Raw genomic sequence first — 22069 nt, forward strand, 5'->3', positions numbered from 1 at the left:
CAGTTTGTTGTTGAAATTTACGCCAATTAGTTTAATATGAGTAGATTATGAGGGACACAGGACGCAACAAAAATCCCTTCGGCAGTGGGAAATTAATTTTCGGGGCATCCCCAAACGAACACAGACACCGAGAAACCCGTAATATCAGACATATGGAAATCAATTAGCACTTTGCAGTCGGAGTCCAGATCCTAAATGTTTAATTGCTGTTTGTGTTTGGCTGCCTAATTGTTGGTTGTTTAAATATTACTGACAGTAAGGTTGGTCTGAAAAGGCGATATGTCAAACAGAAGAAATTGATTTCAAATAATAAATTATTTAACATCTGTTAAAGTAAAATGTTACGATTTTTTCAATATAATAAATACGATAGCTTTATAAATATTCCTTAATATTTTTGTTGACATCAGCTTATAGTAAATTGGTTATTTGCTTGATTTCTAATAATCCTCGACGATCAGAGCGGTTCCAGCTAAGAGTATCTGTTCGGATGTTCCCGTCACAATATCAACGTTGAGGTGGCAAATTAGTTTGTCCCGACAGCTGCGAGAATATAAGGGCAATTTGGGATTCGATTCATTTTTTTGGGTGGGATACAGCGAATTTTTCCCATATTTTAAAGAACTGGCCGTCGATTTACTAGCGTCTTCTTTAATTTTGTAGCTGATGTAGAAGGGGTTGGATTTGTCTTGTCCACTCTTGGCGCCATCAATCTGCAATGGAAAACGTATTGCGTCATTAAAAAATATTCAATTTGTAATTAAAAAAGATTTTAGAATTTGATATTGTTTGGTCCATAAGCTAAAAACAAAATCCCTCAACTGTAGGTGGTTTTTCAAGTCATTGATAAAAAAAAAAAAAATTTTAAGTTATTAGCACAAAGATTTTTAATTTAATGTGTATACAAGTTTCCCAAAAAAGTTTAAAAATCGGAGATATTTTTTGAGTTTCCTATTTCGGTACTATATCCACAACTTAGCGAAGTCACAATCCACACTTAGCGATTTCACACTCCATAGTTAGCGAGTGCTTCAACTAGACTTTTTACATAAGATGTAGAGAGTACTCTACATTTAATTTTTATTTTATTACCTTTGAATAACGGATGTTACTTAATAGTTATTTAAGTAAGGATAACTTTATACAAATATGTTTAATGTGTATTCAATTTTTTATTATTTTTTCATGAAAACATAATCAAATTTTTTAAAACAGTTTTTACAGTACTCTGTTTTCCTAATTTTATTGCCAGCCCTGATATACATTACAATATATCGATACTACCGTGAGTTGGTTCTCTTCAGTGATGCCAAATTTCAAGAAGATAAAAGCTGTTTTTGAAAAAGAAAAAGCCCAACGCATTTTTTGAAGAAAACTTACGGATCTTATCTTTGTATCCTATTTTTTGTAATTAAATGGAAACACCTTTAAACAAAATTTAAGAGGTAGCCAGAATTCTAGCTGTCCGCAGTTCTCACAATGTTCCCGCAGCCCTTGAAAAAGCCAGATTTGACGGGACAAATGTGCAGCCCTGACCAACTCTAATGTGCCGGAATGTCAATCAAATGAAAACAAAAAAAGCGGCGTGAGAAAAATTGAAAAGAACGGGCAGCCAGCGCAAATTAGCAGGATAATTTCGATGCATTGAACGGAAACGACGACCGGGAAACAGGAGCCTCAGGATTACGGACACCGGAGCCATGGAAACGGTCAGGATGGAGACGGCGATGGAGACCCATTTTATGGCCAAAATGGGGAAGGTGAGACACAAAGACAAGACGCCGATGAGAAAGAGGGGGAGGATGCCATCAGTCCCCATAAGAAATATCGGTATGGGTTTCAGGATATGGTTTTGGAAAAAGGTTTTCTAACTGACAAACTGTAGACAGTCTAGTTTTTGGGATAACATCAAAAAGCATCAAAAATATCACAAGCTGAGCAAATCATCCATTGCAAGACCCTAAATAAAAGCAAATTCTTAGCTTCCATAGCTCGAATCCAAAATTTGTTAAAACCTTGAAGACTTCAAAATATAGAAGGCATAAATTGACCTAAAGTAATTCTAAAGTAATAAGACAAACTTATTTATATTTTTAAAAAGATTACCTATCTCCCTTATTTGTAAAATCATAGAATAAATGATTCCATAGCTCAAATCCAAATTTTTTATATTTTTGAGGACTTCAAGATATAGAAGGGATAATTTGACCTAAAGTAATTTTGACTTATTTATATTTTTAAAAAGACTACCTATCTACCTTATTTTTAGAATCATAGAATAAATTATTTCTATTAAAAGCAATACTTTAAATCAAAGTCAAATAATTCAAATGAAACTGTCTAAACGAATTATAAATAGTTCCCTGTTTGATAAATGGTTATATTAGTAGTTTGGTTAGTTTGGTTAGAGTTCTCAAAAAATATTTATTATCTACTACTTACCTTTAAAGGCGCCAGCTTGAGTACTGTATCCGAGGAGTTCCCATCTGAATTCAGTTGCCCGCAAGTTCGCAACTCCAGACGTTCGGTGGAAACTGCCAACTTCTGAGACTGCAGCAACTTCAAACAGGCCAATAGGTTCTCGCAGTTAAACACCTGGACGAGATTGATTTCCTCGCCGAATTCCAGATGCAGTTGCTCCTTAAATCGCAGTTCTGCAGCCTGAGCTCGAATAATAAGGGCTCTCAAATAATCGACAGCACTGTTGCTGCCAGGTCCACTCCATAGTTTCAGCCAACTGGCAGGGATCTAAGGATGATATTAAAATGAAATATACGATTTAACACTCCCAATATATTCCATTGTAACCTGCTGCTCTGCCAGAGTTCTCAGAGTGCTGACATCCACGTCCTGCGAGTCCTTGAGCCAGGCATGCATCTGTGATAAGGTTTGGTGGACAATGCCATATAGATCTGCTCCCAGTTTCAGCTCAGCCAGCACAAAGAGTGACCAGGGGGAATCCCCGGAATTCTCTTTTGACTCCTTAATCGTTTGAATTATGGTACAGGATCCAGCTAATTTCCGCCACAGATTAAGTAAGGGCTTTATTTGGTGCTCTAGCCTTTGACGATCGCTAAGCTGATCGCTTCCTCTGGATTCTCCCGATCCTCCTGCATCTCCAGCTGATCCTCTTCCATAGTGTAATCCCCTTAGTTCCCTGATAATCCTTTTAGCCTGTTCAATTTCGCGTTGCTGTTGTGCCTGATTGGCCAAGCCATACATACTGGGTTCATCTAGTTCGGGAAGCTTTTCCAATGCAGCATAATAGTCCTGAAGTTGACCGCTAGTAGGAATGGATAGGGATAATCCCAGAGGTGACCAGCGATTGCTCAAAACATCCGCAGAACAAAATTGATTTAGATAGCTCCTGAGTATGTCCAAGTCCCTTAGGTTGTTAATTCTTCCACCAAAAGCCAGAGCTTCACTAAGTCGTTGCAATAGCAACCAATCGCTTTTTCCAGAATTCAATTGCTGATCCATCCACTTAAGGATACCCAATGCCGCCTTGAGATCCGCCTCCCCGAATTCGTAGTATTTCGACCAACCTTGTGGTATAAACTGACGCCTTTGCTGGAGTACAGCTGTTAGGATAAAGTAGACCAGTCGCATCTTGAGACTCTTTGGTTGGTTCTTCAAGCTTTGATCCTGTTCTGCTGCATAGTTCTGGAGCAAACGCATCACAATCTGCTTGAGTCCTTTCGGCTGCTCATACCGCACTTTTAGACACTTATAAACGGCAGACTCGGAAAATCCCTCGGTGGATTCGCACAGCAGCCACAAACGAAAGTCTTTGGACTTTTGAATTTCATTCAGTTCCCTTTCCATTTGTGTTAGAAACTCGGGCACCAAATGCACATTCTTCACACACAACCAGTGGCCATCTATGGCAGCCTGTCGCATTTCCGATAGAACTCTCTTCTCAGCACCCTTTCCAATGGCCATTTCCCTGTACTTTTGATTGGCCCACTTTCTCAACTCGGTAGTGGGATCATTTTCCGCTTGACTTACCATCAAAATGGGGCGATCACAACTGCTTTGTTGTAGCAACTGCTCCACAGAAGGTTGTGTGGATGCATCTGGGGAAATTCCCAGAAGATCACTGCTCACCTTGCGAAGTTGGAGGAGCACCAAGTCGGGTCGGAAAATCTGAGCAATAAGTACACGCTGGAAACTGGATCCCAAGGCAGCTGTAAGTTTAAAAATACATTTTCTTAAGGGAATTTTATAAACTAAAATAGTTTCTTCAACTTACGCAGCACATCATCCGCTTGAGCCTCGATGAATCCTCGCCAGATATAATCCTTCTCCAATTGAAGTTTGCTTCGCAAATCCGGGAACAACTGTAGCAACATGGCCAGCTTTAACTGCGCCTCCTTGGCCATGCAATCGGGTAGTTTTCCCAGCTGATTCAAGAGCATACTACCATCCGAACTGCCCATGAAGTTGTTCACAAACAACTCCCACTCCTTGGCGTTTAATCTGTCGGGATACGCCTGATGACAAACCCACAGGGATAGGGATAGCTGACTATCTCGGGAAGTAGCTCTAGCTAGATTCATGTATACAGATCTTACTAGTAATTCATAGACTTTGGCCTCGTCTCGCTGATTTTTCGAGAGCGCACCCAAAAATAGTTCTGTGTAAACTAAGGCGGATAGTTCATACCCCTGAATGAGACCTGCATAAAAGGCTGACGCCTTGGAGCAGAGTTCTCTCAAGAAACGGAATTGGGCAAGAAGCGTATCCCTAATTTGCCCACTTTGTTTAAGGGCCTCTTCAATTTGTGCGCTGCTTTGTTTGACCTCATTCAAACTGGCCAAAAGTTGCTCATTTCGCAGGATATCTCCCTCTGATTTTGATAGTTGTTCAAGGAGATTATCCTGCATATCCATTCGCTGCTTCAGAAGATCCCCCTCTTTTTGTAGCAACTCTATTCTCTGCTGCTCCAACTCTGGATTTTTCAACACAATCGCTTTGGACATCAGTTGATCAGCCAATCCAGCCGCAGTAACCGTAAATCTCAGCAGGTTAAGTTGACTTCTCTGCTCTTCGGGTAAATCCAAACGATGTGATTTACTTATCAGCACCAGCTGGAAACCCTCGTGAAGATCCACCAACTTTGAGCCAACGGCTAGTTGTCGCTTGTTGAATCGAACGAAAATATGACCCTGGAGGAGTTGAAGGATAGGAGGACGCAGTTGCTCGCAATCGGTGACCAGAAGAGTCTTTCCAAAACGAACAGCTAGTTCTAATTGATAGGACAGCCTCTCATTTCCGTGGGTGGTCAACTCGCAGGCTCTTCCGCTTCCCTTGAGATGGGCCATTAACCAATTGGCTGCTGTTTGAGTGGGATCCAAGAGCAGGGGAATAGGACAGGCTCCATAGGGTAGAGAAAGCATTTCCCTGAGAAGAGCAGCACTCTCTATGATCTGCGCATCACGGGCTAATCCCTGACTTTCCCAAATAATTTGCTGCTGTTCCGTGAGCAGTGATCCACGGAGATCGAAGTTGGAGGGCAGATGAAAGTCCGCCGCCAGTCGTTTGATTGAGGAGCTGTGGGTCCAAGATAATAATAAGATTTAAAATGTAGAGAAATTATTTCCATCCTCACCTCCTTTGTTCCAGTCCCAATCCAGCATAGTAGTTCACAGCTATGGCTATCAATAGAGTCTTTCCATCCAGTGTTTTGTGTGCCTTCTTAAGCTCGGTTAACTGATCACTCCAGGTAGCATATTCAGCACTTAGTTTGCCCACCAAGAGCTCTGCCGCCTGCAAGGTTCCACTGGCCTCCTGAAGTTTAAGCTCCAGCACCGCCGCCTCTTGTGTGTAGGTCTGCAATTTGGCAGACAACTGCTTAACCCTTTTATCCACATCGTCCAGTCCACTGGCCAACTCTTGCATTTCATCCTCGGCTGCATTGAGATTCCGCTGCAACTCATTCTGTTCCCTTTCGAGGGGCTTGATGCTCTGGATCACCCGGGAATACCGAACACTAGCCTGCACCCAAGCTGCCAAAGGAGCAGCTGCTGCCGAGGCACGTTTGGCGTTCTTCGACTCATAGGAATCCCCCTTGGCCAGGAGTAATCTTTCCACAGCCTCGCAATTTTCCGGGCTAATTCGAGCTGGATCCAATGATCTTATGTCCTCCTTGACACCTCTCTTGGCCAAAAATGTCTTCATGCTGTTCCAGGAAGTATCTCGGATGCCCATTAGACGGAGTACGCCCTCTAAAATATCCCGCACAGCCTCTGGAGGAGCTCGCAGTGATCTGATTTCGGATAAAGCCTCCGATTTGATTTGACCCACTGCATTACTAGCTTCCGCCAAAATTGGTTCCACTTCTGCCAATTCCTGTTGGATTTCCTTTTGTCGAACCTTCAGTTGTTCGCTGCTTTTTTGAGTTTGTTGTTTCAGTTCCAGCATGCTGGACTTTTGTTCATTGGCATTTCTCATCGTGGATGAAATCATTTCCAGAGCTTCGTTGGCCAGCTGTCGCTTTTCACCCAACGCCTGTTCCTGGGCTGCTGCATTGGACTTCAGGGTGTCCACTAAAGCGTGAGCAGAGGCCAATTTATCCACTCCCATTTGCAATTTACCCAATCTCTGATCGATTTCATTGGCCGCGTTGCTGTACATGTGGAAATAGCTACGGATGAGTTGGTAATATCTTTGGGAAGCCTCATCGGGGGGCAGTTCATCTGATATATCTGCAAAGTGACTGCAGGCGGGTACCTTGCCACGCCCACTTCCGCCGCCTGCGACTGATTCGTTGAGCAATTCGATATATTGCTTGGGCAGAATGGCAAGGGATTCCCTGGATTCTCCCCTTACATACAGTAAATCCATCTGACGATGCAGGGCAGGAAAGTTGTTAAAGTAGTCCTGTACTTTGGCACTACTGGGATCCAGCACTAGGATGATGTGGAGATTCTCACGGGCACCTTATATTGGATAATGGTCAGATAAGAAATGATCTACATATATATCTACTCACGCTTCATAAAGAAGGTCCCCAAAGATTCCTGGTATCCTTCGAGCTGTGCCGCCTGCTTTAGACTGCTGGCCACTGTCTCCAGATCTTCGCCAAAAAGCTCTAGTATCTCGCTACCTTCGAGTAGGGCTTCAATGGGCTTCAGAATATCCGGCACGTAACTCACCCAACAATGCTCAATGAGTAGGTAACTCATCTGCTGCTCCAGGGCAGCTGTTTGCATGGCCACTTTAAGGTCGTTGTAGAACTCTGAAACGTCGTAGGAGGACCCACCTTGCAGGGTTAGCACCTTGGCCTCCTGCAAAGTGGCTGCCGCATATATGGCATCCAGGTGGCGACCTCCAGATTGACCCAAAATAAGCATGTGGGCATCGGTTCGTGATAGAACTCTGGTTATTCTAGCAGTGTTGTTCAAAAGTTCCTCTGTGATGGGGGCTGTGATGCTGTAGCTTTCGGTATCTATAAGAAATTGAGAATATACATAGATGTTATTTTATTACATCTTAAAAATCGTAGCTTATTTAGGTTGACTCTCAGGTAACCCTTCTTCTAAAAACTAATTGGTTTTCAGCCTCTCCATTTACTTAAACACTTTTCAAATTGATCCGATGCTCAGACGAAATTCGATGATTCTGTGTACTTTCAGTGGATGACCCCCGAGGAGGAGGCGCGGCAAAAGTTCATCATGCGGGAGCGGGATCGCGAGCGGAAGCGGATTAAGCGCCTGAATCCCGAGTACCGGCAGATGGAACGCGAGCGGGATCGGTTTCGCAAGCTGACGCCCAGGCCCAGTGTAGTTATCCCCGATTACCCCAAATTCTCATCCATCTCCTTCCCTTGTCTTGAAACTGCGGAATTACCAACGGGCAACTTCAACAGATGCGTAAGGAGACCTCTGACTTTAAATCTATTGATTGAGATAGGGCTAAGGTGGCTTTTTTTTTAGGATTTTTAGTACTTCGGATGTATAGGTGGCGACTAAAATTTACTTAACAGTATTGTTTAGGATTGAATAGTGAAATATTTTTTTGTCCTTAAACTATAACGATATTCTGACATTAAATGGGTCTTAAATATCATTCGATACTCACTGCAAATGGTCACTTGACGCTGAACTTCTTCCAGCCATTCGTCATGGGTTAGGCAATGCAGTTGACCCCTGGACTTTGGAGATTTTGGCACGAAAAATACTTTCTTGAAGGGCAGAGTTCATTAGCAAGCTTTCATTAAGCAAAACAGGAAAGTAAACTTACCTCCTTCCCGTAATATTTGCGCATCGTTTGCTTGAGTATCGCTTCGAACTGCTGGACATGCTCTTCGCTAATCAATCTATCACGGAACATGCCCAAAAGCTCGCAGTAGAGAGCCTGTAAAAGACCAAATCTGATTAGTCGTAAACTGAGAGAAAATATTTCAAATGGAGCTATGGTTGGATAGGTGAAATTCTGAGATAACTTTTTCGATATTACAATTTTAATTATAAACAATATCTAGGGATTGATTTTTTTTGCTACTTATAAGTTTGTATATTTTTGTTTATAATATTTTTTCTCTCACTACACCCATACCTCATTGAAATCGCTGGAGGGATAAAAGACGAGTGCGTCCAGCAGCTTCATAATGCATTTGGGGCTGAACTGGTAGTGCCCCTGCCTGCCACCCACGGTGGTGAAAGTCGCCTGCAGCTAAAAATGGGGCAAAGTCAATTAGCAGGTCCAGCGATGATGAATTCCAGGATGGGAGATGAGGATACGGATACCAACCTTCTCGAAGCACTCCATCAGGCTCTCGCTGACGTGCTGCAAATTGACTCCCGACCCTCCTCGATTTGCCGAACCCCTGAAGTGCTCTTCCAAAAGAGGTTCCAATCGCCGCTGGATGATTTCCAGCATATCGTGTCTCGTGGGTCGGGAAACTCGCACAAACTGATTGATAGCAAAGAAGCGCGGCGAGATTTTTCCGGTGTTTCCGCTAATGGAGGCGCAAATTTGCAACCCGCTTACGCCAATCCATTCGAGATTCTCGGCATAAAAGCCTGCTCGTTGGGCCAGTTGAAGCAGCAGTTCCACCACTTCGCAAGCCCCCCAAGAATCCTGCTGGCAGAGGTCCAAGTTTTTCATGAATAGCACTAATCTCGCTTGTTTTGGTCTGTACTCTCTGCCCTTGATTCCACTCACTGTAACGCAGTGGGTCTTTAAAGTGTGGAAAATATAGCTGGGTGTAAGTTGGGTAGAGCAATTAATGGTGGCCAACTGGTAGCCCGAATTGTCCAGAACTGCTCTTTGAAGTAGCAAGGTTTTACCGGAGCCACTCGGACCTATTAGCATAAAGGGCGGGATACGATTACCCTGGGTTTTCAGCAGTGTTTCCAGTATGTCCAAGTACGTCTTCATGTAGGATGTAATTATTAATTGAGATCCTTTCTCTGGTATCTCCATTGCATCCACTGAATATTGCTCCAGGGAATTTTTGCGGCTATCATAGTAAGTCAGTTCAGCGTAGTTAGGATTGGCTATGTAGAGATTAGCGCGTTTTAGGACCAGTTGGGCAAACTCCCGCTGCTTATCGTTGGGTATATATCCAAAAAGTGCACGAAGGGTGGCTGCTCCATATTCCTCTAGAAATTGTGAGCCGTGGAGTTGTAACAGTAGGGATCGCATGAGGTGGGCGCGATTTATTCCGGGTAGGTGACTGTTTGAAATATAGAAAAGTATTTCCAGTTTTTTGCAAATACGTTAGCAACTTACCTCAGTAAATGTTGACTTTCCACCCAATCCACTGCATATTGAAAGTTACCATCCACGTAATTCTGCAAAAGATCGCCATAGGGTTCCTTTGATAGCTCATGTTTGAGTATCTCCTTAGCAGGATAGTAGTCATAACTATTTAAGAATAATATATATTATAATATATTATATATATATATAATATATTTCAACAACCCACCTCATGTTGACAATACCCATTCTGGAAATCGTTGCCGGTGAAGCATGCCTAACATCGTCTGTTTCGAATATAAAGTTGACATTGTTCCCGAACTCAATCCTCCAGCCCGAAGGCAAAGTTAAGAGCCTTTAAAGATAAGAAAGTTGTATGGAATGGATATCCTGGTTTCAAGACAAGTTCGGAGGAGAACACTCTACCGTATAAGACCACGCTTAGCCACACAAGAACACTGCCCGAGATTCAGACTCAGATCGAGACACGACCCCTTCTGCTGACTGCCGTTTGCCAACCAACCGCTCTCTCTGTAATTTCAGCTGATGACCCCCGAGGAGGAGGCGCGTCACAAGTTCATCATGCGGGAGCGGGATCGCGAGCGGAAGCGGATCAAGCGCCTCAATCCCGAGTACCGGCGAATGGAACGCGAGCGCGATCGATTCCGCAAGAAGGCACGACGTGCTAACGTAGCATTTTTCCAATATACTATATTATCTATTATCATTATCCCACACTCGAACAATCGTACACTCGAATCACACGACACACACACATTCACATGGCTTGAGATTAGGGGGTAGGGGCTTAGAAGATCCCGGGACCGTTGACACTTCTTGAACCCTCCGAACCAGACAAACTCCCACAGTTTCTGTGGCCCGAAACACCGTGCTTTAATATGTTTTCCACCCATTCTTTTCTCATCTCCGATTGCAGTTGACCCCCGAGGAGGAACTGCGACTGAAGATGATCCAAAGGGAGCGAGATCGGGAGAGGAAACGGATCAAGCGAATGAATCCGGAGTACAGGAGGCTGGAGCAGGAACGTGATAGGGATAGAAAGAAGGCGCGAAGAGCCAACGAGGCATTCAGGCAGCTGGAGAAGCTGAGGGATAAGATCCGAAAGGATCGCAAGAAGGGCTTACTGGTCGGGGACCCGACGCAGTTGCCGCCGGAATTCGCAGCCATGATGCCGCCAGTGCCTGTGGTGAAACCCGAGCTGGGTGTGCCACCAGCCCCGCCCCAAAGTCAGCAGCTGCCGACGCCACTGCTGCAGCAACAGCAGCAGTTGCAGCAACATCAGCAGGTGCCACAGCAGCAGCAGCATCAGCAACCTCCGCCCACGCATCTGCAGGAGCAGCACCTGAGCCATCAGCTGGCGCATCAGCGAAACCGAATGATGACCAGCCAGCTCACTCAACTGGCCACGCCCCCCGCCCATGCCTCGCACCTGCAGCAGCTGAATAAGTTGCAGCAACTCTATCCGCCACGGAGCTTCGGCCATCCCGCATTGCCAATCGCTGGGGTGACGCTGATGCCGCAGCTCTGCCATCCCATCCTGCATCAAAACCTCAGTGCCACTCTGTATGCGGGTCCACCGAATGGCATCAAACAGGAGTACGGTCAGGATATCTCGGCAATGGCAGCAGCTCAAGCGGCAGCCTTGGCTTCGCTAAGGAATCCCCAGCAGCACCATCAAGATGATTCCGATATGGTTATAAACCTCGAACCGGAAATCGTACTCCAAACCGGACCCGACGTGAATCCCGCCCAGCCACCGCCGCAGCAACAGCATCATTTCAGCGCCCATCAGCAGCAGCAACATCAACAACAGCAGCAGCAACATCATCTCCAGCAGCAGCAGCATTGTAACATGTTCCAGCATATGGCTCCCCAGGCGCACATGCAACACATGCGATCCCTGCCACCTCCGCCCCCGCCCCCTTCGCTTACCTTGCCACCGCTGCCGCCCCCGCCACCTGCAACACACCAGCAACAACAACAGCAGCAACCTGCGCCGCCACAGCAACTACAACATGCACCGCAGTGAGATATTCTCGCCTGTAGTCCTAAGCTCAATTCTCTAGCCAGCTAAACGCATCCGATAGTTTGAGGGCACACACGCCTGGAGTTGTGATCTTATTAGTTATGTAATTTTGAAGTCCCTTGAACTAACGGTATTGGGTTGCCAGAAATGTCCAAGCACAGAAAAAAGGTGTATGTACAGGAATGACAGGTAATCATGAAATAATGTCTATCTGCAATGGACTAAGATTTTCCAAAGTATACTTCATTTTTGATATTTACCATAAACTCTCTTTGCAAAGAGCTTTATTTATTACGCTTGTCTCAACTCAAACTTTAAAACTGTTTAAACGAAATATGTTTATATGAAATTCATTTCAACCGGGATTGAAAATGTGAAAAAGATATTGATGCCCAAATGTCCAATATCATTTAAATGCTGATAAGCCGATTAAGAATCAAAGTTGTGAACATATCTGCATCAACATTTTTTGTTTGTTGTGGCCGTTAAGACCACATTTAAATATCAACCGATTTACTACGAACAACCAACCAAGAGTATTAGAATCAAGAACAAATTTCATAAACTTTTAAAAGAAAACACATTGTGATAAAATGCACCTATAGCTCATTCAAAATGGTAAGACTTTTGTATATTAATCTATCATTGATATTAAATGTTGGTAGAGAATTGGTTGATATTTTTATAAATTTCCTTATTTCATAAGATGTAAAAGGTTGTACTGATTTCGATCGAACCTTCTTCTTTTCTATAATCGCATAATGTTATCCCATATTTAATATGGTAGTCACAACTCCCAAGGATGTGTGCCAACATCTCATACGCACACACTCGCACTGAAACACAACCAGGTTAATTTTTTATGTATGTTAGGTAGACGCCATTTAAAAAATGCCGATACGTATTATGTTGCGTTACGCAATCCGGATTACGTTAGTTTAGTGGGCTTCCCCGTCATAATTTGTTTTCTGTCGTATAGTTTCCAGCAATTCTCTGTTTTTTAGGTCTGTACGTATTTTGTTTAGTCGCTAAGTGATAGATGATACAATATTTGCAAGTCTATGATGATACGATCTACAATACGATTAATGCTAACTGTATACCTATATAATATGATGATATAGTATTGCCAGCCGCGAAATAATTATTACGAATTTATGCGCAAAAAACGAGCGAAATATAAGCAGCAAACGAGATTTGCTAAGAATAGAATGGAGTTCTTTAAAGGGGGGATATTTATCTAAAAAATATATCCAAATTTTACATGGAACAAATGAGGTGAAGGGGAAACAGCAGGATTTTAGGTACGTTATACTTACTTGTTATCATCTAGAACCGAGTTGAGTGCCTCTATCCACTCTGGATCGATGCTGCCGTCGCAAATGATCCACGAATGGACATGGGATGGCTCCTGATTGACTGCAACCGCAGTGTGGGTGAGCACTCCATCCTGCCACTGACGAGTATCGGCATCCAGCCGGCCAAGCAATTGAACTCGACTCATGGACTTTGGACTGATGGTGTGCACTTTCAGTTGGGATCCACTGAGAGCCTGCTTCAGGAGAGCCATGATGGTGGACTTTCCACATCCTGGTGGCCCCACCATCACCACTCCCATCCGTTTTTGAAGCTGCTCGTGCAGTTGCAAAGCCTTTTCAATTTGCCTCTCGCTTCGACAGAGTCCCAGTTGCGCAAAAGCGGCGGATAGAGATTGATGGAGCTGAGTTTCTGGCGCCGGCGAGCTGTCAATCTCGGGGAAAACATTCCGAAGCATCATCTCAAATCGAGTGACATCATGGGGGGCCAGCTTAGACATGGTGGATGAACGCAAACAGCGAACCACCACCGACATCTCCTCGTTAGCAGTGGTGGTGGTGGTGGTCTGGGTGTTTTTCTCGCCGGCTAATTGCCCCCTCAGACCCTCTCCGCAAACCAGGAGCACCGTCTTTAGTTCCCGGAGTCCCCAGTCGTAATGCCGCTGGGCAGACAGCATCTTGCCGCACAAATCGAACAGCTCCACGATGCGGGATGCAATGGAGGAGGCCTCGGAAAAGCCCTCAACGAAGAGCATAACCCGGGCGATTTCCCCCGGCTCCGGTTGCTGCATCACAATGGGTCGGAATAGAGCCTGGATGTTGCCGGGCAGCTTTTGGCGACCACCGTACTCAGCTCCGGCCGGATTCAGGGTTACAAAGATGCCGCAGTGCTGGTTGAGTTGAACCTAAGAAAGGGAGAGTTACCCTTGAATAAATTAAGGATATAATAAAATTATCAAGACAAGAATATGCCTTAGAAATGTTTTAAAAATTCATTATAGTCTACATTTCAGTATTCGTTCGGCACTCAACCAATCATGCCATAAATTCTGTCACAGCATTTTCAACTTCGACCCGCTTCATAACTCATCCTGCTCACCTGTCTCTCGCCAATCTGGACGCTGTTGGCCCGCTCCTTTAAAGCGCTCTGGATGGGTTGGATCAGCATGGAGATGGACGACAGAGTGGCCTCCTGCAGCCGGTTGAACTCGTCAAAGCAGCCCCACGCCCCGCAGCGGGCCAGGCCGGTGAGGATGAGGCTCATCGATTCGGTGTCCACATTCTGCAAACAATCCATGGCATAATGACGTATAGCAGTGGAATTATCATGCACTCAGAAACCAATATACTGAGAAATAAAAGAATAGCTTTCTAAAAAGACTAACAAAAATGTTCCACAGAACATCTGGGTATTTGTCATCTAATTCTCTAAATTTTAAAAATCTATCTATGTATAATCTTTCTGGTTTTAAAAGTATGTTTAAACAAAATTACAAATTTTTAAATACATACAAGATATTATAAATTATGGTATAAGGTTGCATGAGATATAACCTTTAATTTTTCGGACTATGTAAATATGTAAAATTAGGATATTCTTAGACTTAAGTAATGACTGATTATTTTGATACATGCTAACTACTGGTACTTATTACCAACAAATGTATATCCTCATATTAAAATATGGTGTAGGTTAAGTGATTTTGTAAGTAAAAGTGCACATTGTGCGCACTATTTTCGAAAGTGTACCATGACTCACCTCGTCGCAATTGAAAACCAACACCAAGCGGCCCAACATGGCCCCCAGGGCCTTGACGCACTCCGTCTTGCCGGTGCCGGCCGGGCCAAAGGGATTACCGCCCAGTCCCATGTGCATCGCCTGCGTGAGGATGAGATAGCAGCGGTGGGTGAGCCGCGTGTGGACCAGCTTGCTGGCCTGGCCCAGAAACTCGTAGGCGTATTCAAATTCGGCATAAACCATGCGGACGCAAACTTGTCGATTGGTATTAACTCCGCCCGACGTTCCGGTCCCTTTCCCCAGGTAATATCTGAGTTGACACAGCCAATGCCAATCGGCTGTGTGCACCACATTGTGTTTCTGGAGCTGCTCCACCACACCGGAGTAGTGTACTAAGTCCAGAAGAAGGGCCCTAATTTTTAGGCTGATCAGGGTTCCGTTTTGGGATTTGTTTTTCAGAGCAGCCAAGTGGTTGATTTCATCCTTTAACTGTTGCTGCAGCTTTCCCAAGGACATGCCACCAATGGCCTGCTCCGCCTGACGCGTGAAGTGAAGGGCTCTGGAGGTGGCCAAAACCTGACTGGCGTACTTCTTAAGGATTTTCTCATCCAGGTTATCACTTGCTCCGGTGGTGCTGGTGTAGCACTCGTAGATTTGATCACGCAATGTATCCTGCACCACTTTAACCAGTTGATTCAGCCAGCTCTGCATATGATATACTTATATATTTTAAAATAATCTAGTTGTTGGGATAGAGACTCACCTCGATGTCGCCCTTCATCTCTATGGGCTGGCTTAGCTTGAGCTCATCGCCCTCGGCACTGTGCACGGCTATGATGCTGTACTGATTGATATCGGAGGATGTGGCCGGATTGGGGGCCACCTGCCGGATGCTGAGACTGTGGCAGCCGGGGAACAGTTTACGGATGTGCCGCTGGATGACATCCGCATCCTTGCTGGCCTGTCCAAGGAGCTCGAGTAGATCATCATCGCCCAGGAAGTAGAAGCGGGGAAAGGAGTTGCGCTTGTCCTGCGGAAGGGATTACTTATACATCCTGATGGATAATGCGATTTGTTGGATTGCGTTAGCCACTCACGGTTATGTAGCTCATCAGGTTCTGCTGGCACCTGGCCAATTGGGTCTCCAGTGCATTGACAATGGTGCTGATGTTGTTTATCTTCGTCAGCGAAGTTACCCGCGGATCCATCTCGATTTCCCGCATCACAAAACGAAAGTCCTTGTCGATGCGCTTGAACAGCGCCTGCTCCTGCTGCAGGGTACCAGATCCAAAGACAGGTTCCAAGTAAACCCAACTGAAAACATATTTGAAATTGGAAATTAATTTTTAGAAAAAATTTGAAGGGTTTTCGGAATTTTTTAATTATATTTATTTAACCTACTAACAAAATACGATAACTTTATAAGTATTTCTTATTGAATTAGTAATACATAATTTGCATATTTTTTAAAATCAATAAACATTTTTTGTCTTGATTGACTATATATAATACCATTTCAATCTTTTTGCATAATCCATTATTTATTAGTCCATATTAATCCAAAAAAATAATTTGTACTTTTGGATTCATTAATTAAAAGCTCAAAAAATATTCATAAAAATGTGATTTGGTTTATAGAACTTATAATGATTACAGTTCCTAAACAAGGAAGAACGCTATAGTCGAGTACCTCGACTATCAGATACCCGTTACTCAGCTAAAGGGACCAAAGGGAAATGGAGATATGCAAGCAGCAAAGCGAGATTTAAATGCGCCACCTACCGGCGGAAGACAGATTTAAGCATTGTGGGCGTTAGGGTAGGCGTGGCAAATTTTTTTTTGGATCAATCGATAGGCATTGACGAGACCAATACATTTCAGTTAAAATTTTTAATCTAGCATAAAAATTGTGGGCGCCACAGGCTTGGGCGGTTTGTGGGCGTTAGAGTGGGCGTGGCATATTCGCATAACAAACTTGCGCTGCGTACAAGGCTACGGAATCTAAATCTGAAATCCCAATACTCTATCTTTGATAGTTTCCGAGATATCCGCGTTCATATTTACGATTTTTTGAAGTTTGTAGGCGGTTTGTGGGCGTTAAAGTGGGCGTGGCAAACTTTTTTTTGGGTTAATCGATAGGTATTGATGAGAACAATTCATTTCAGTTTAAATTTTTACTCTAGCATCAAAACTGTAGAAGCCACAGTTTTGGGCGGTTTGTGGGCGTTAGAGTGGGCGTGGCACTCTACTGAAACAAACTTGCGCTGCGTAAGAAGCTCAGGAATCTGCTCGCCAAATCTCAATAGCCTAGCTCTCATAGTTTCCAAGATCTCAGCGTTCATCCGGACAGACGGACAGACGGACAGACGGACAGACGGACAGACGGACAGACGGACAGACGGACAGACGGACATGGCTAGATCGACTCGGCTAGTGATCCTGATCAAGAATATATATACTTTATGGGGTCGGAAACGCTTCCTTCTGCCTGTTACATACTTTCCGACGAATCTAGTATACCCTTTTACTCTACGAGTAACGGGTATAATAATACATATCTTAAAAGCACTTACCGCCTTTGAGAGTGATTTAAGCTGCTAAGAAGGGCATCCAGCGTGTTCAAGCGACTTTCCCATAGCTCTGCCTGATCCGAAAAGCTATCAAAAGCAGCCGAGTTCTTGGCGGATTGCAGCAGGGACTGATTGTCCCCAATCTTGTTGAGCACCTCCTGGTAATCCTTGATCAAGGAGACACTCTGGCCCGAGGCATCCGTTTTAGTGATCAGTTTCAACTGGGCCGTGACTGACCACTGATCGAGTTCCACCAGTGCCTGTCTTACAATCTGTTCACTCGAAGCCTGCCTGACTATACTACCGATCTCCTGGGCAGCCGATTGCAGGATGTCAAAGTCCTGTAAGATATCCTGGAGTAGTATAGAGTGCAATGGTTTGGTTTCCTTATGATTGAGCAGCTGAAATATCCTGGCCCAATGGCGTTCACTTAAAGAATCCGACTGGAGTTGTTGGAGAATTGGTAGAGCTGCTTGAATTCTCTCCACCTGCTGACGGATTCTTTTGGAGGGCAAATCGATCGAGGCATGAACAGAGCCCTCCCACTTGCCAATGAACTCGTTTAGGACATAAGGACGTCGCCTGTAAATGGCCCACTCCTCCTGAAGAATTGGCTGCAGTTCAGTTAGGAAACTATCATAGACCTGCCATTGCTTCGATTGCTCTTCCATTTGCCCCTCGATTTCTGTAAAGGGAGTCAGCATCTCCGATGGAAATTCCATGTTAAATTTGGAGCACTCCTCCAGAAGCATCTTCTTCTTCTCCTGTAATTGCTGCCAGTGGAGTCTGCGCTCCTTGAAAACCTCCAGAGTTGAATGCTCATTGGCCTCCAGTTCGGCTATGGTAGACTCCCATCTGAGCAAAAATTTCTCTGCCTCGTTTTTGAGATTTTGCAATTGAGTCTCAGCCTGATTTTTAATCATGTCCACCTGTCGCTGGAGGATCACGGCATGGTTCTCGAGAAGAGGTTGCAACTGTTCCCATTGCTGCAGGATTCCGGTGAGAGCAGTCACCCTTTCCTTGCACCAACCAGCCAGACAGGCGTCCTTTTCCTTCACCGCCTCCAATGTCTTTTCAATCTGCGGTAGCTCACTCATTATCTTCTCATACTTCATTCCCGATTGGCTAATACTGCCCTCATCCATGGGCACATTCTGGAGGAACTGCAAGGCACTTTGCAGAAACTCCTGGATCAAACTCACATCCGTCAGTATGGCCGTTCTCAAACTATTCGCCAGAGCCTCCCAGTACCGTCTGCTAATGTATTCTATATCCGTTCTTAGTGGGAGGACATTTATCACTATGCAGTCGATGGATTCCTCGGCCTGCTGAAGTTTCGCAAACTGTTGACTGAAGTGTTTGCAGGCCCTGAAGTTACGATCCCAATCCGGGGCTTCATTGAGATGGATTCCACATAGCTGCTCTACATCCACACAACCCAAGGCAATCCAGGGCAACCAAATGGTCTTGAAATCCTCCAGCTTGTCAAATAACTCAGCTGCTTTTTGGTATAGAGGTCCAAAGTGGTGACGATTCACAGTGACCATGGATTTAAAGAGTTCCTGACTTTGTTCCGACAGTCCGTGGAAATTACAGGGTCTCTCGATAAAGCGTCTCAACTGACTGAAGTACAGGTCACGAATTTCCTCCTCCGGCGGACTGTAGATCAGCTCCCGCTGTCGCAAAATCAGCTTTACATGTATGTCGGGCAGCTTATTGTTCATATCGAGCAGTCCAAAGATATACTGGTACTCCAGCACTTTATACAACTGGTGATCCCAGTGCAGCTTGAAGGCATCCAAATGGGTGTAGCCCTGACGTTCCAAGGTGGCAACCAGTTCGCGCAGATGTCGCAGCTCGTCCATCCAGATTTGGTTTTGGCTAAAGAGATCGGTGGACATTAGCTTCATGACCTAAAAGAATAGAGTTGGCCAGGTTAAGTTTGTATAGTATATCCTATGGCTTCGCTAGATACAAACCGTTCTCTTGGCCTGCTCGTGATATCCCACTAGGAGTGTATTATCCCTGGAAAGTCTGGAAACGGATGACTGCAGGATATCAACGTATCGCTGGACGGAGGACTCGTCCTGCCAGGCAACCGTTTCGCTTTGGACGAGATACTGCAGCTCCAGGGCATTCTTCAGCATTATTGGCCTCTGGCAGGGAATCATCCGATCCCCGATAGTATTGTGGAAAGTGGCAATCTGCTGCAGTCGCCGGGCATAGCACATATATTTGGCTGCATGGGTGGCAGCTGCTCGGAGTTCCAAGGGGACATTGTAGCCCAGATTCTCGAACTCGCGCACATCCTGGCAGAAGGTCACCAGCTTGGGATTGAAAGTAACGCGCATCAATTGGCGACCCTCCTTCTCAAACTTCACCACCGCCTGATCGTCGCGAAGTCTAAATTGAATATGCGGTTCAATGAATTATTAAATATACTGATAAAATATATGGTATATGTTCAAATATGTTCAATGTTAGTTTTAAGACTTAAACTTTGATTTTATTTTTGCAACGATAGTTTTTTTTCAGTGTAGTCTCACCTCAGCTCGCCGCTTTTCACGTCAGTTGAGCACTGCCCCGACCATATCTCAAAGTTTGTGCGCAGCAGGGATTCGGTCTCCTCCTTGATTTCTTGCACCGCCTTGTTGATCTTATCGAAGCCCTCCCGACCACTAATCAAATGGCTCACCTTCTCGATCTCCTGGATCTGATGCTGGACCACCTTCAGCCAGCGACACTCATTACAAATCACCGACAAATGACCCGTATCTGGTTCCATATTGGTGTCCACCATCGCCTTGCGCAAATCCTGCAAGAGAATGTGCAGCGACTGCAGAAACTGCTCCCTTTCGATGGTCAGCAGTTCCAGAACAGCCGGTCTTTGGATGAGTGTCTCGTATTTCGAGAAGATGAAGATCACCTGCCGCGGATTACTCAGGTGGTTATGCAACTGACCCTTGAGGGCGGCGGCAATTCGCTCATCGATGGGCTGAAGGACCTGCTCAAAGTGCTGCAGAGCCTTGTGCCACTTTGCCTGCCCCAGCGAGGTGGTGTCAAATATGTTGAAATCTATAGAAGGATATTTTAGTATTTATAATTCCCTAAGTTGAACCCTTTTTTCAGACTCACCCGTGAATGGAGCCTGTTCCTGGAACATCTCCTGCAGCTCGGCGTCATCCAGCAAGGTGGCAATCTGTTTGTAAAGCTGTTTGATGCTCCGGATTTCACTGAGTCGCTCCTTAAACAGTTGTCCTCTTTTCGGCACATGGGGATCCCCCAGCCAAGGATGCTTCACGTAGTTCGGCCAGAAGAGTCGAGTGAGGGAGTCGCAGAGCTGTATCCACGCATCCACCGTATCAATGCTCTGACCCATCAGATTGTTGACGTGACTGGAGTTCAGACTCCAGATGTCCTCGGCCAGCAACTGGGTCAAACAGACCTCCAGCAGCCGCTTTCCAATGATGTCCAGGAGGTCCGTCATCCGTTGCTGTGGATAATTGTAGGGCAGTCGCCACAATTCGTCCAGATTGTTGTGGGCATGGTCAAGGAACTCCTCAATAGTGCCACTCGGATTGGCTCCATCAATGGTACTGTAATTGCAAATTAAATTGAATTTAAATGAATCTATACCATCCATTACACTTTACCCTATTTGTTTTTCTATATTTTCCAGAACGCCAATAAACACTTGCGCCGCTTCTCGGTCCAAACGGGAGCTAGACTTTTGACCCAGCTTCTGTTTCCAATATTTGATCTCATCTCGCAGACTAGTAATGCCTTTATAAAACATTTAAAGCTAATTATATTCCACATAAATTCTTATCCATCCGCTCTATAACTTTAAAATCACTTTATGTATTTAATTAAAAATCTAAACCCACCGCTCTGTGGTAATCCCAGGCTGGATCCCAAGTTCTGATGCAAGTTCTCCAGTATCCCACTCAACTCGGGTCCATATTCGCTGCGCTAAAAATAAAAATATAAGAAAGTACTACAGCAAAAAAAACATATAACTCATAGGAGAAAAAAACAAATTGGATGGCCGGATGCAGGACAAAGTATAACTGGCAAAATGAAATTGCAAACTGTATTGAATTATGCGCAAATGCGATTAAGACTATGGAGAGTGCGACAGCGAGTCAGGGAATTAGCCAGGTAGAATATTACACCAGACTGCACTAGACTACACTACACTACACTACACTATACATCACATGTTTGCAGACTTACCCGGGCTGAGTTGGCAGAGGGCGAGAAAACCCGAGAAACGGAATTGTAAATCGACTTGACCAGGCCCCCTTCAAGGGTTAAAATGCCCAGCAGAGGCTCACTTCTATCTTCCTGGTGCTTTTGCCCCACCTGCGGCACCTTGTAGAAAAGCAGGCAGAGCTCCTCATTCGGTATGCGATGGTGGAACCGGATTTTGCCATCGGATTTACTGTGCACTGCCGAGATGACCGTGTGCTCCTCCTGTTCCAGGAACTCCAGAATCATGGCCGTTTGCTCGTCCAGTTCTGAACCCGGCAACCGGGCGGAGAAGTATTCCACTGAACGATATCATATTTTTATATGACTTCGAATGGTTAGAATACCACAATACTCACCCGAGGTATTTATTATAAACTTAGTGCGCTGGGTCATCTTGAATTAGTTTTTCCGCTTCCAACGCCTCTTGTTAATTTTC

At 44.8% G+C, this 22069-nt stretch overlaps 2 protein-coding genes across 5 annotated transcripts; one reads left to right on the top strand and one right to left on the bottom strand.

The window, feature by feature from the left end:
• Positions 1–416: 416 nt before the first annotated feature.
• LOC119546735 (cytoplasmic dynein 2 heavy chain 1) lies at positions 417–22069 on the bottom strand. The gene is made up of 25 exons (XM_037853230.1): positions 21990–22069; positions 21616–21932; positions 21267–21351; positions 21033–21162; positions 20515–20975; positions 19926–20454; positions 19359–19782; positions 17383–19292; positions 15907–16123; positions 15573–15839; positions 14831–15514; positions 14171–14353; positions 13075–13976; positions 9938–10063; positions 9739–9873; positions 8755–9682; positions 8560–8676; positions 8245–8358; positions 8083–8185; positions 6995–7450; positions 5612–6941; positions 4253–5553; positions 2809–4187; positions 2443–2748; positions 417–713 (listed from the first exon to the last, which is right to left on the bottom strand). Exons 1-25 carry the CDS (start codon positions 22024–22026, stop codon positions 441–443), a joined length of 12714 nt encoding a protein of 4237 aa, XP_037709158.1. The 5' UTR covers positions 22027–22069; the 3' UTR covers positions 417–440.
• LOC119546734 (putative mediator of RNA polymerase II transcription subunit 12) lies at positions 1546–11912 on the top strand. 4 transcript variants are annotated; one of them, XM_037853226.1, is made up of 4 exons: positions 1546–1760; positions 7638–7784; positions 10252–10398; positions 10646–11912. In XM_037853226.1, exons 1-4 carry the CDS (start codon positions 1701–1703, stop codon positions 11756–11758), a joined length of 1467 nt encoding a protein of 488 aa, XP_037709154.1. In that variant the 5' UTR covers positions 1546–1700; the 3' UTR covers positions 11759–11912. The 4 variants fall into 4 exon arrangements, with proteins under 4 accessions (XP_037709154.1, XP_037709155.1, XP_037709156.1 ...); XM_037853227.1 differs by having other exon boundaries at positions 10252–10383; XM_037853228.1 differs by lacking the exon at positions 10252–10398.

Source organism: Drosophila subpulchrella, chromosome 2L (genome assembly GCF_014743375.2).
Source record: "Drosophila subpulchrella strain 33 F10 #4 breed RU33 chromosome 2L, RU_Dsub_v1.1 Primary Assembly, whole genome shotgun sequence".
Taxonomy (NCBI): domain Eukaryota; kingdom Metazoa; phylum Arthropoda; class Insecta; order Diptera; family Drosophilidae; genus Drosophila; species Drosophila subpulchrella.

Coding starts and splice junctions, on each gene's coding strand:
- LOC119546734 (XM_037853226.1), top strand. CDS start 1,701: ATGGAAACGGTCAGGATGGAGACGGCGATGGAGACCCATTTTATGGCC. Junction 1,761..7,637: donor TTATGGCCAAAATGGGGAAG/GTGAGACACAAA, acceptor GTGTACTTTCAG/TGGATGACCCCCGAGGAGGA. Junction 7,785..10,251: donor AGCTGACGCCCAGGCCCAGT/GTAGTTATCCCC, acceptor CTGTAATTTCAG/CTGATGACCCCCGAGGAGGA.
- LOC119546735 (XM_037853230.1), bottom strand. CDS start 22,026: ATGACCCAGCGCACTAAGTTTATAATAAATACCTCGG. Junction 15,840..15,906: donor ACCTGATGAGCTACATAACC/GTGAGTGGCTAA, acceptor TCCCTTCCGCAG/GACAAGCGCAACTCCTTTCC. Junction 8,186..8,244: donor GCAAATATTACGGGAAGGAG/GTAAGTTTACTT, acceptor CTGCCCTTCAAG/AAAGTATTTTTCGTGCCAAA.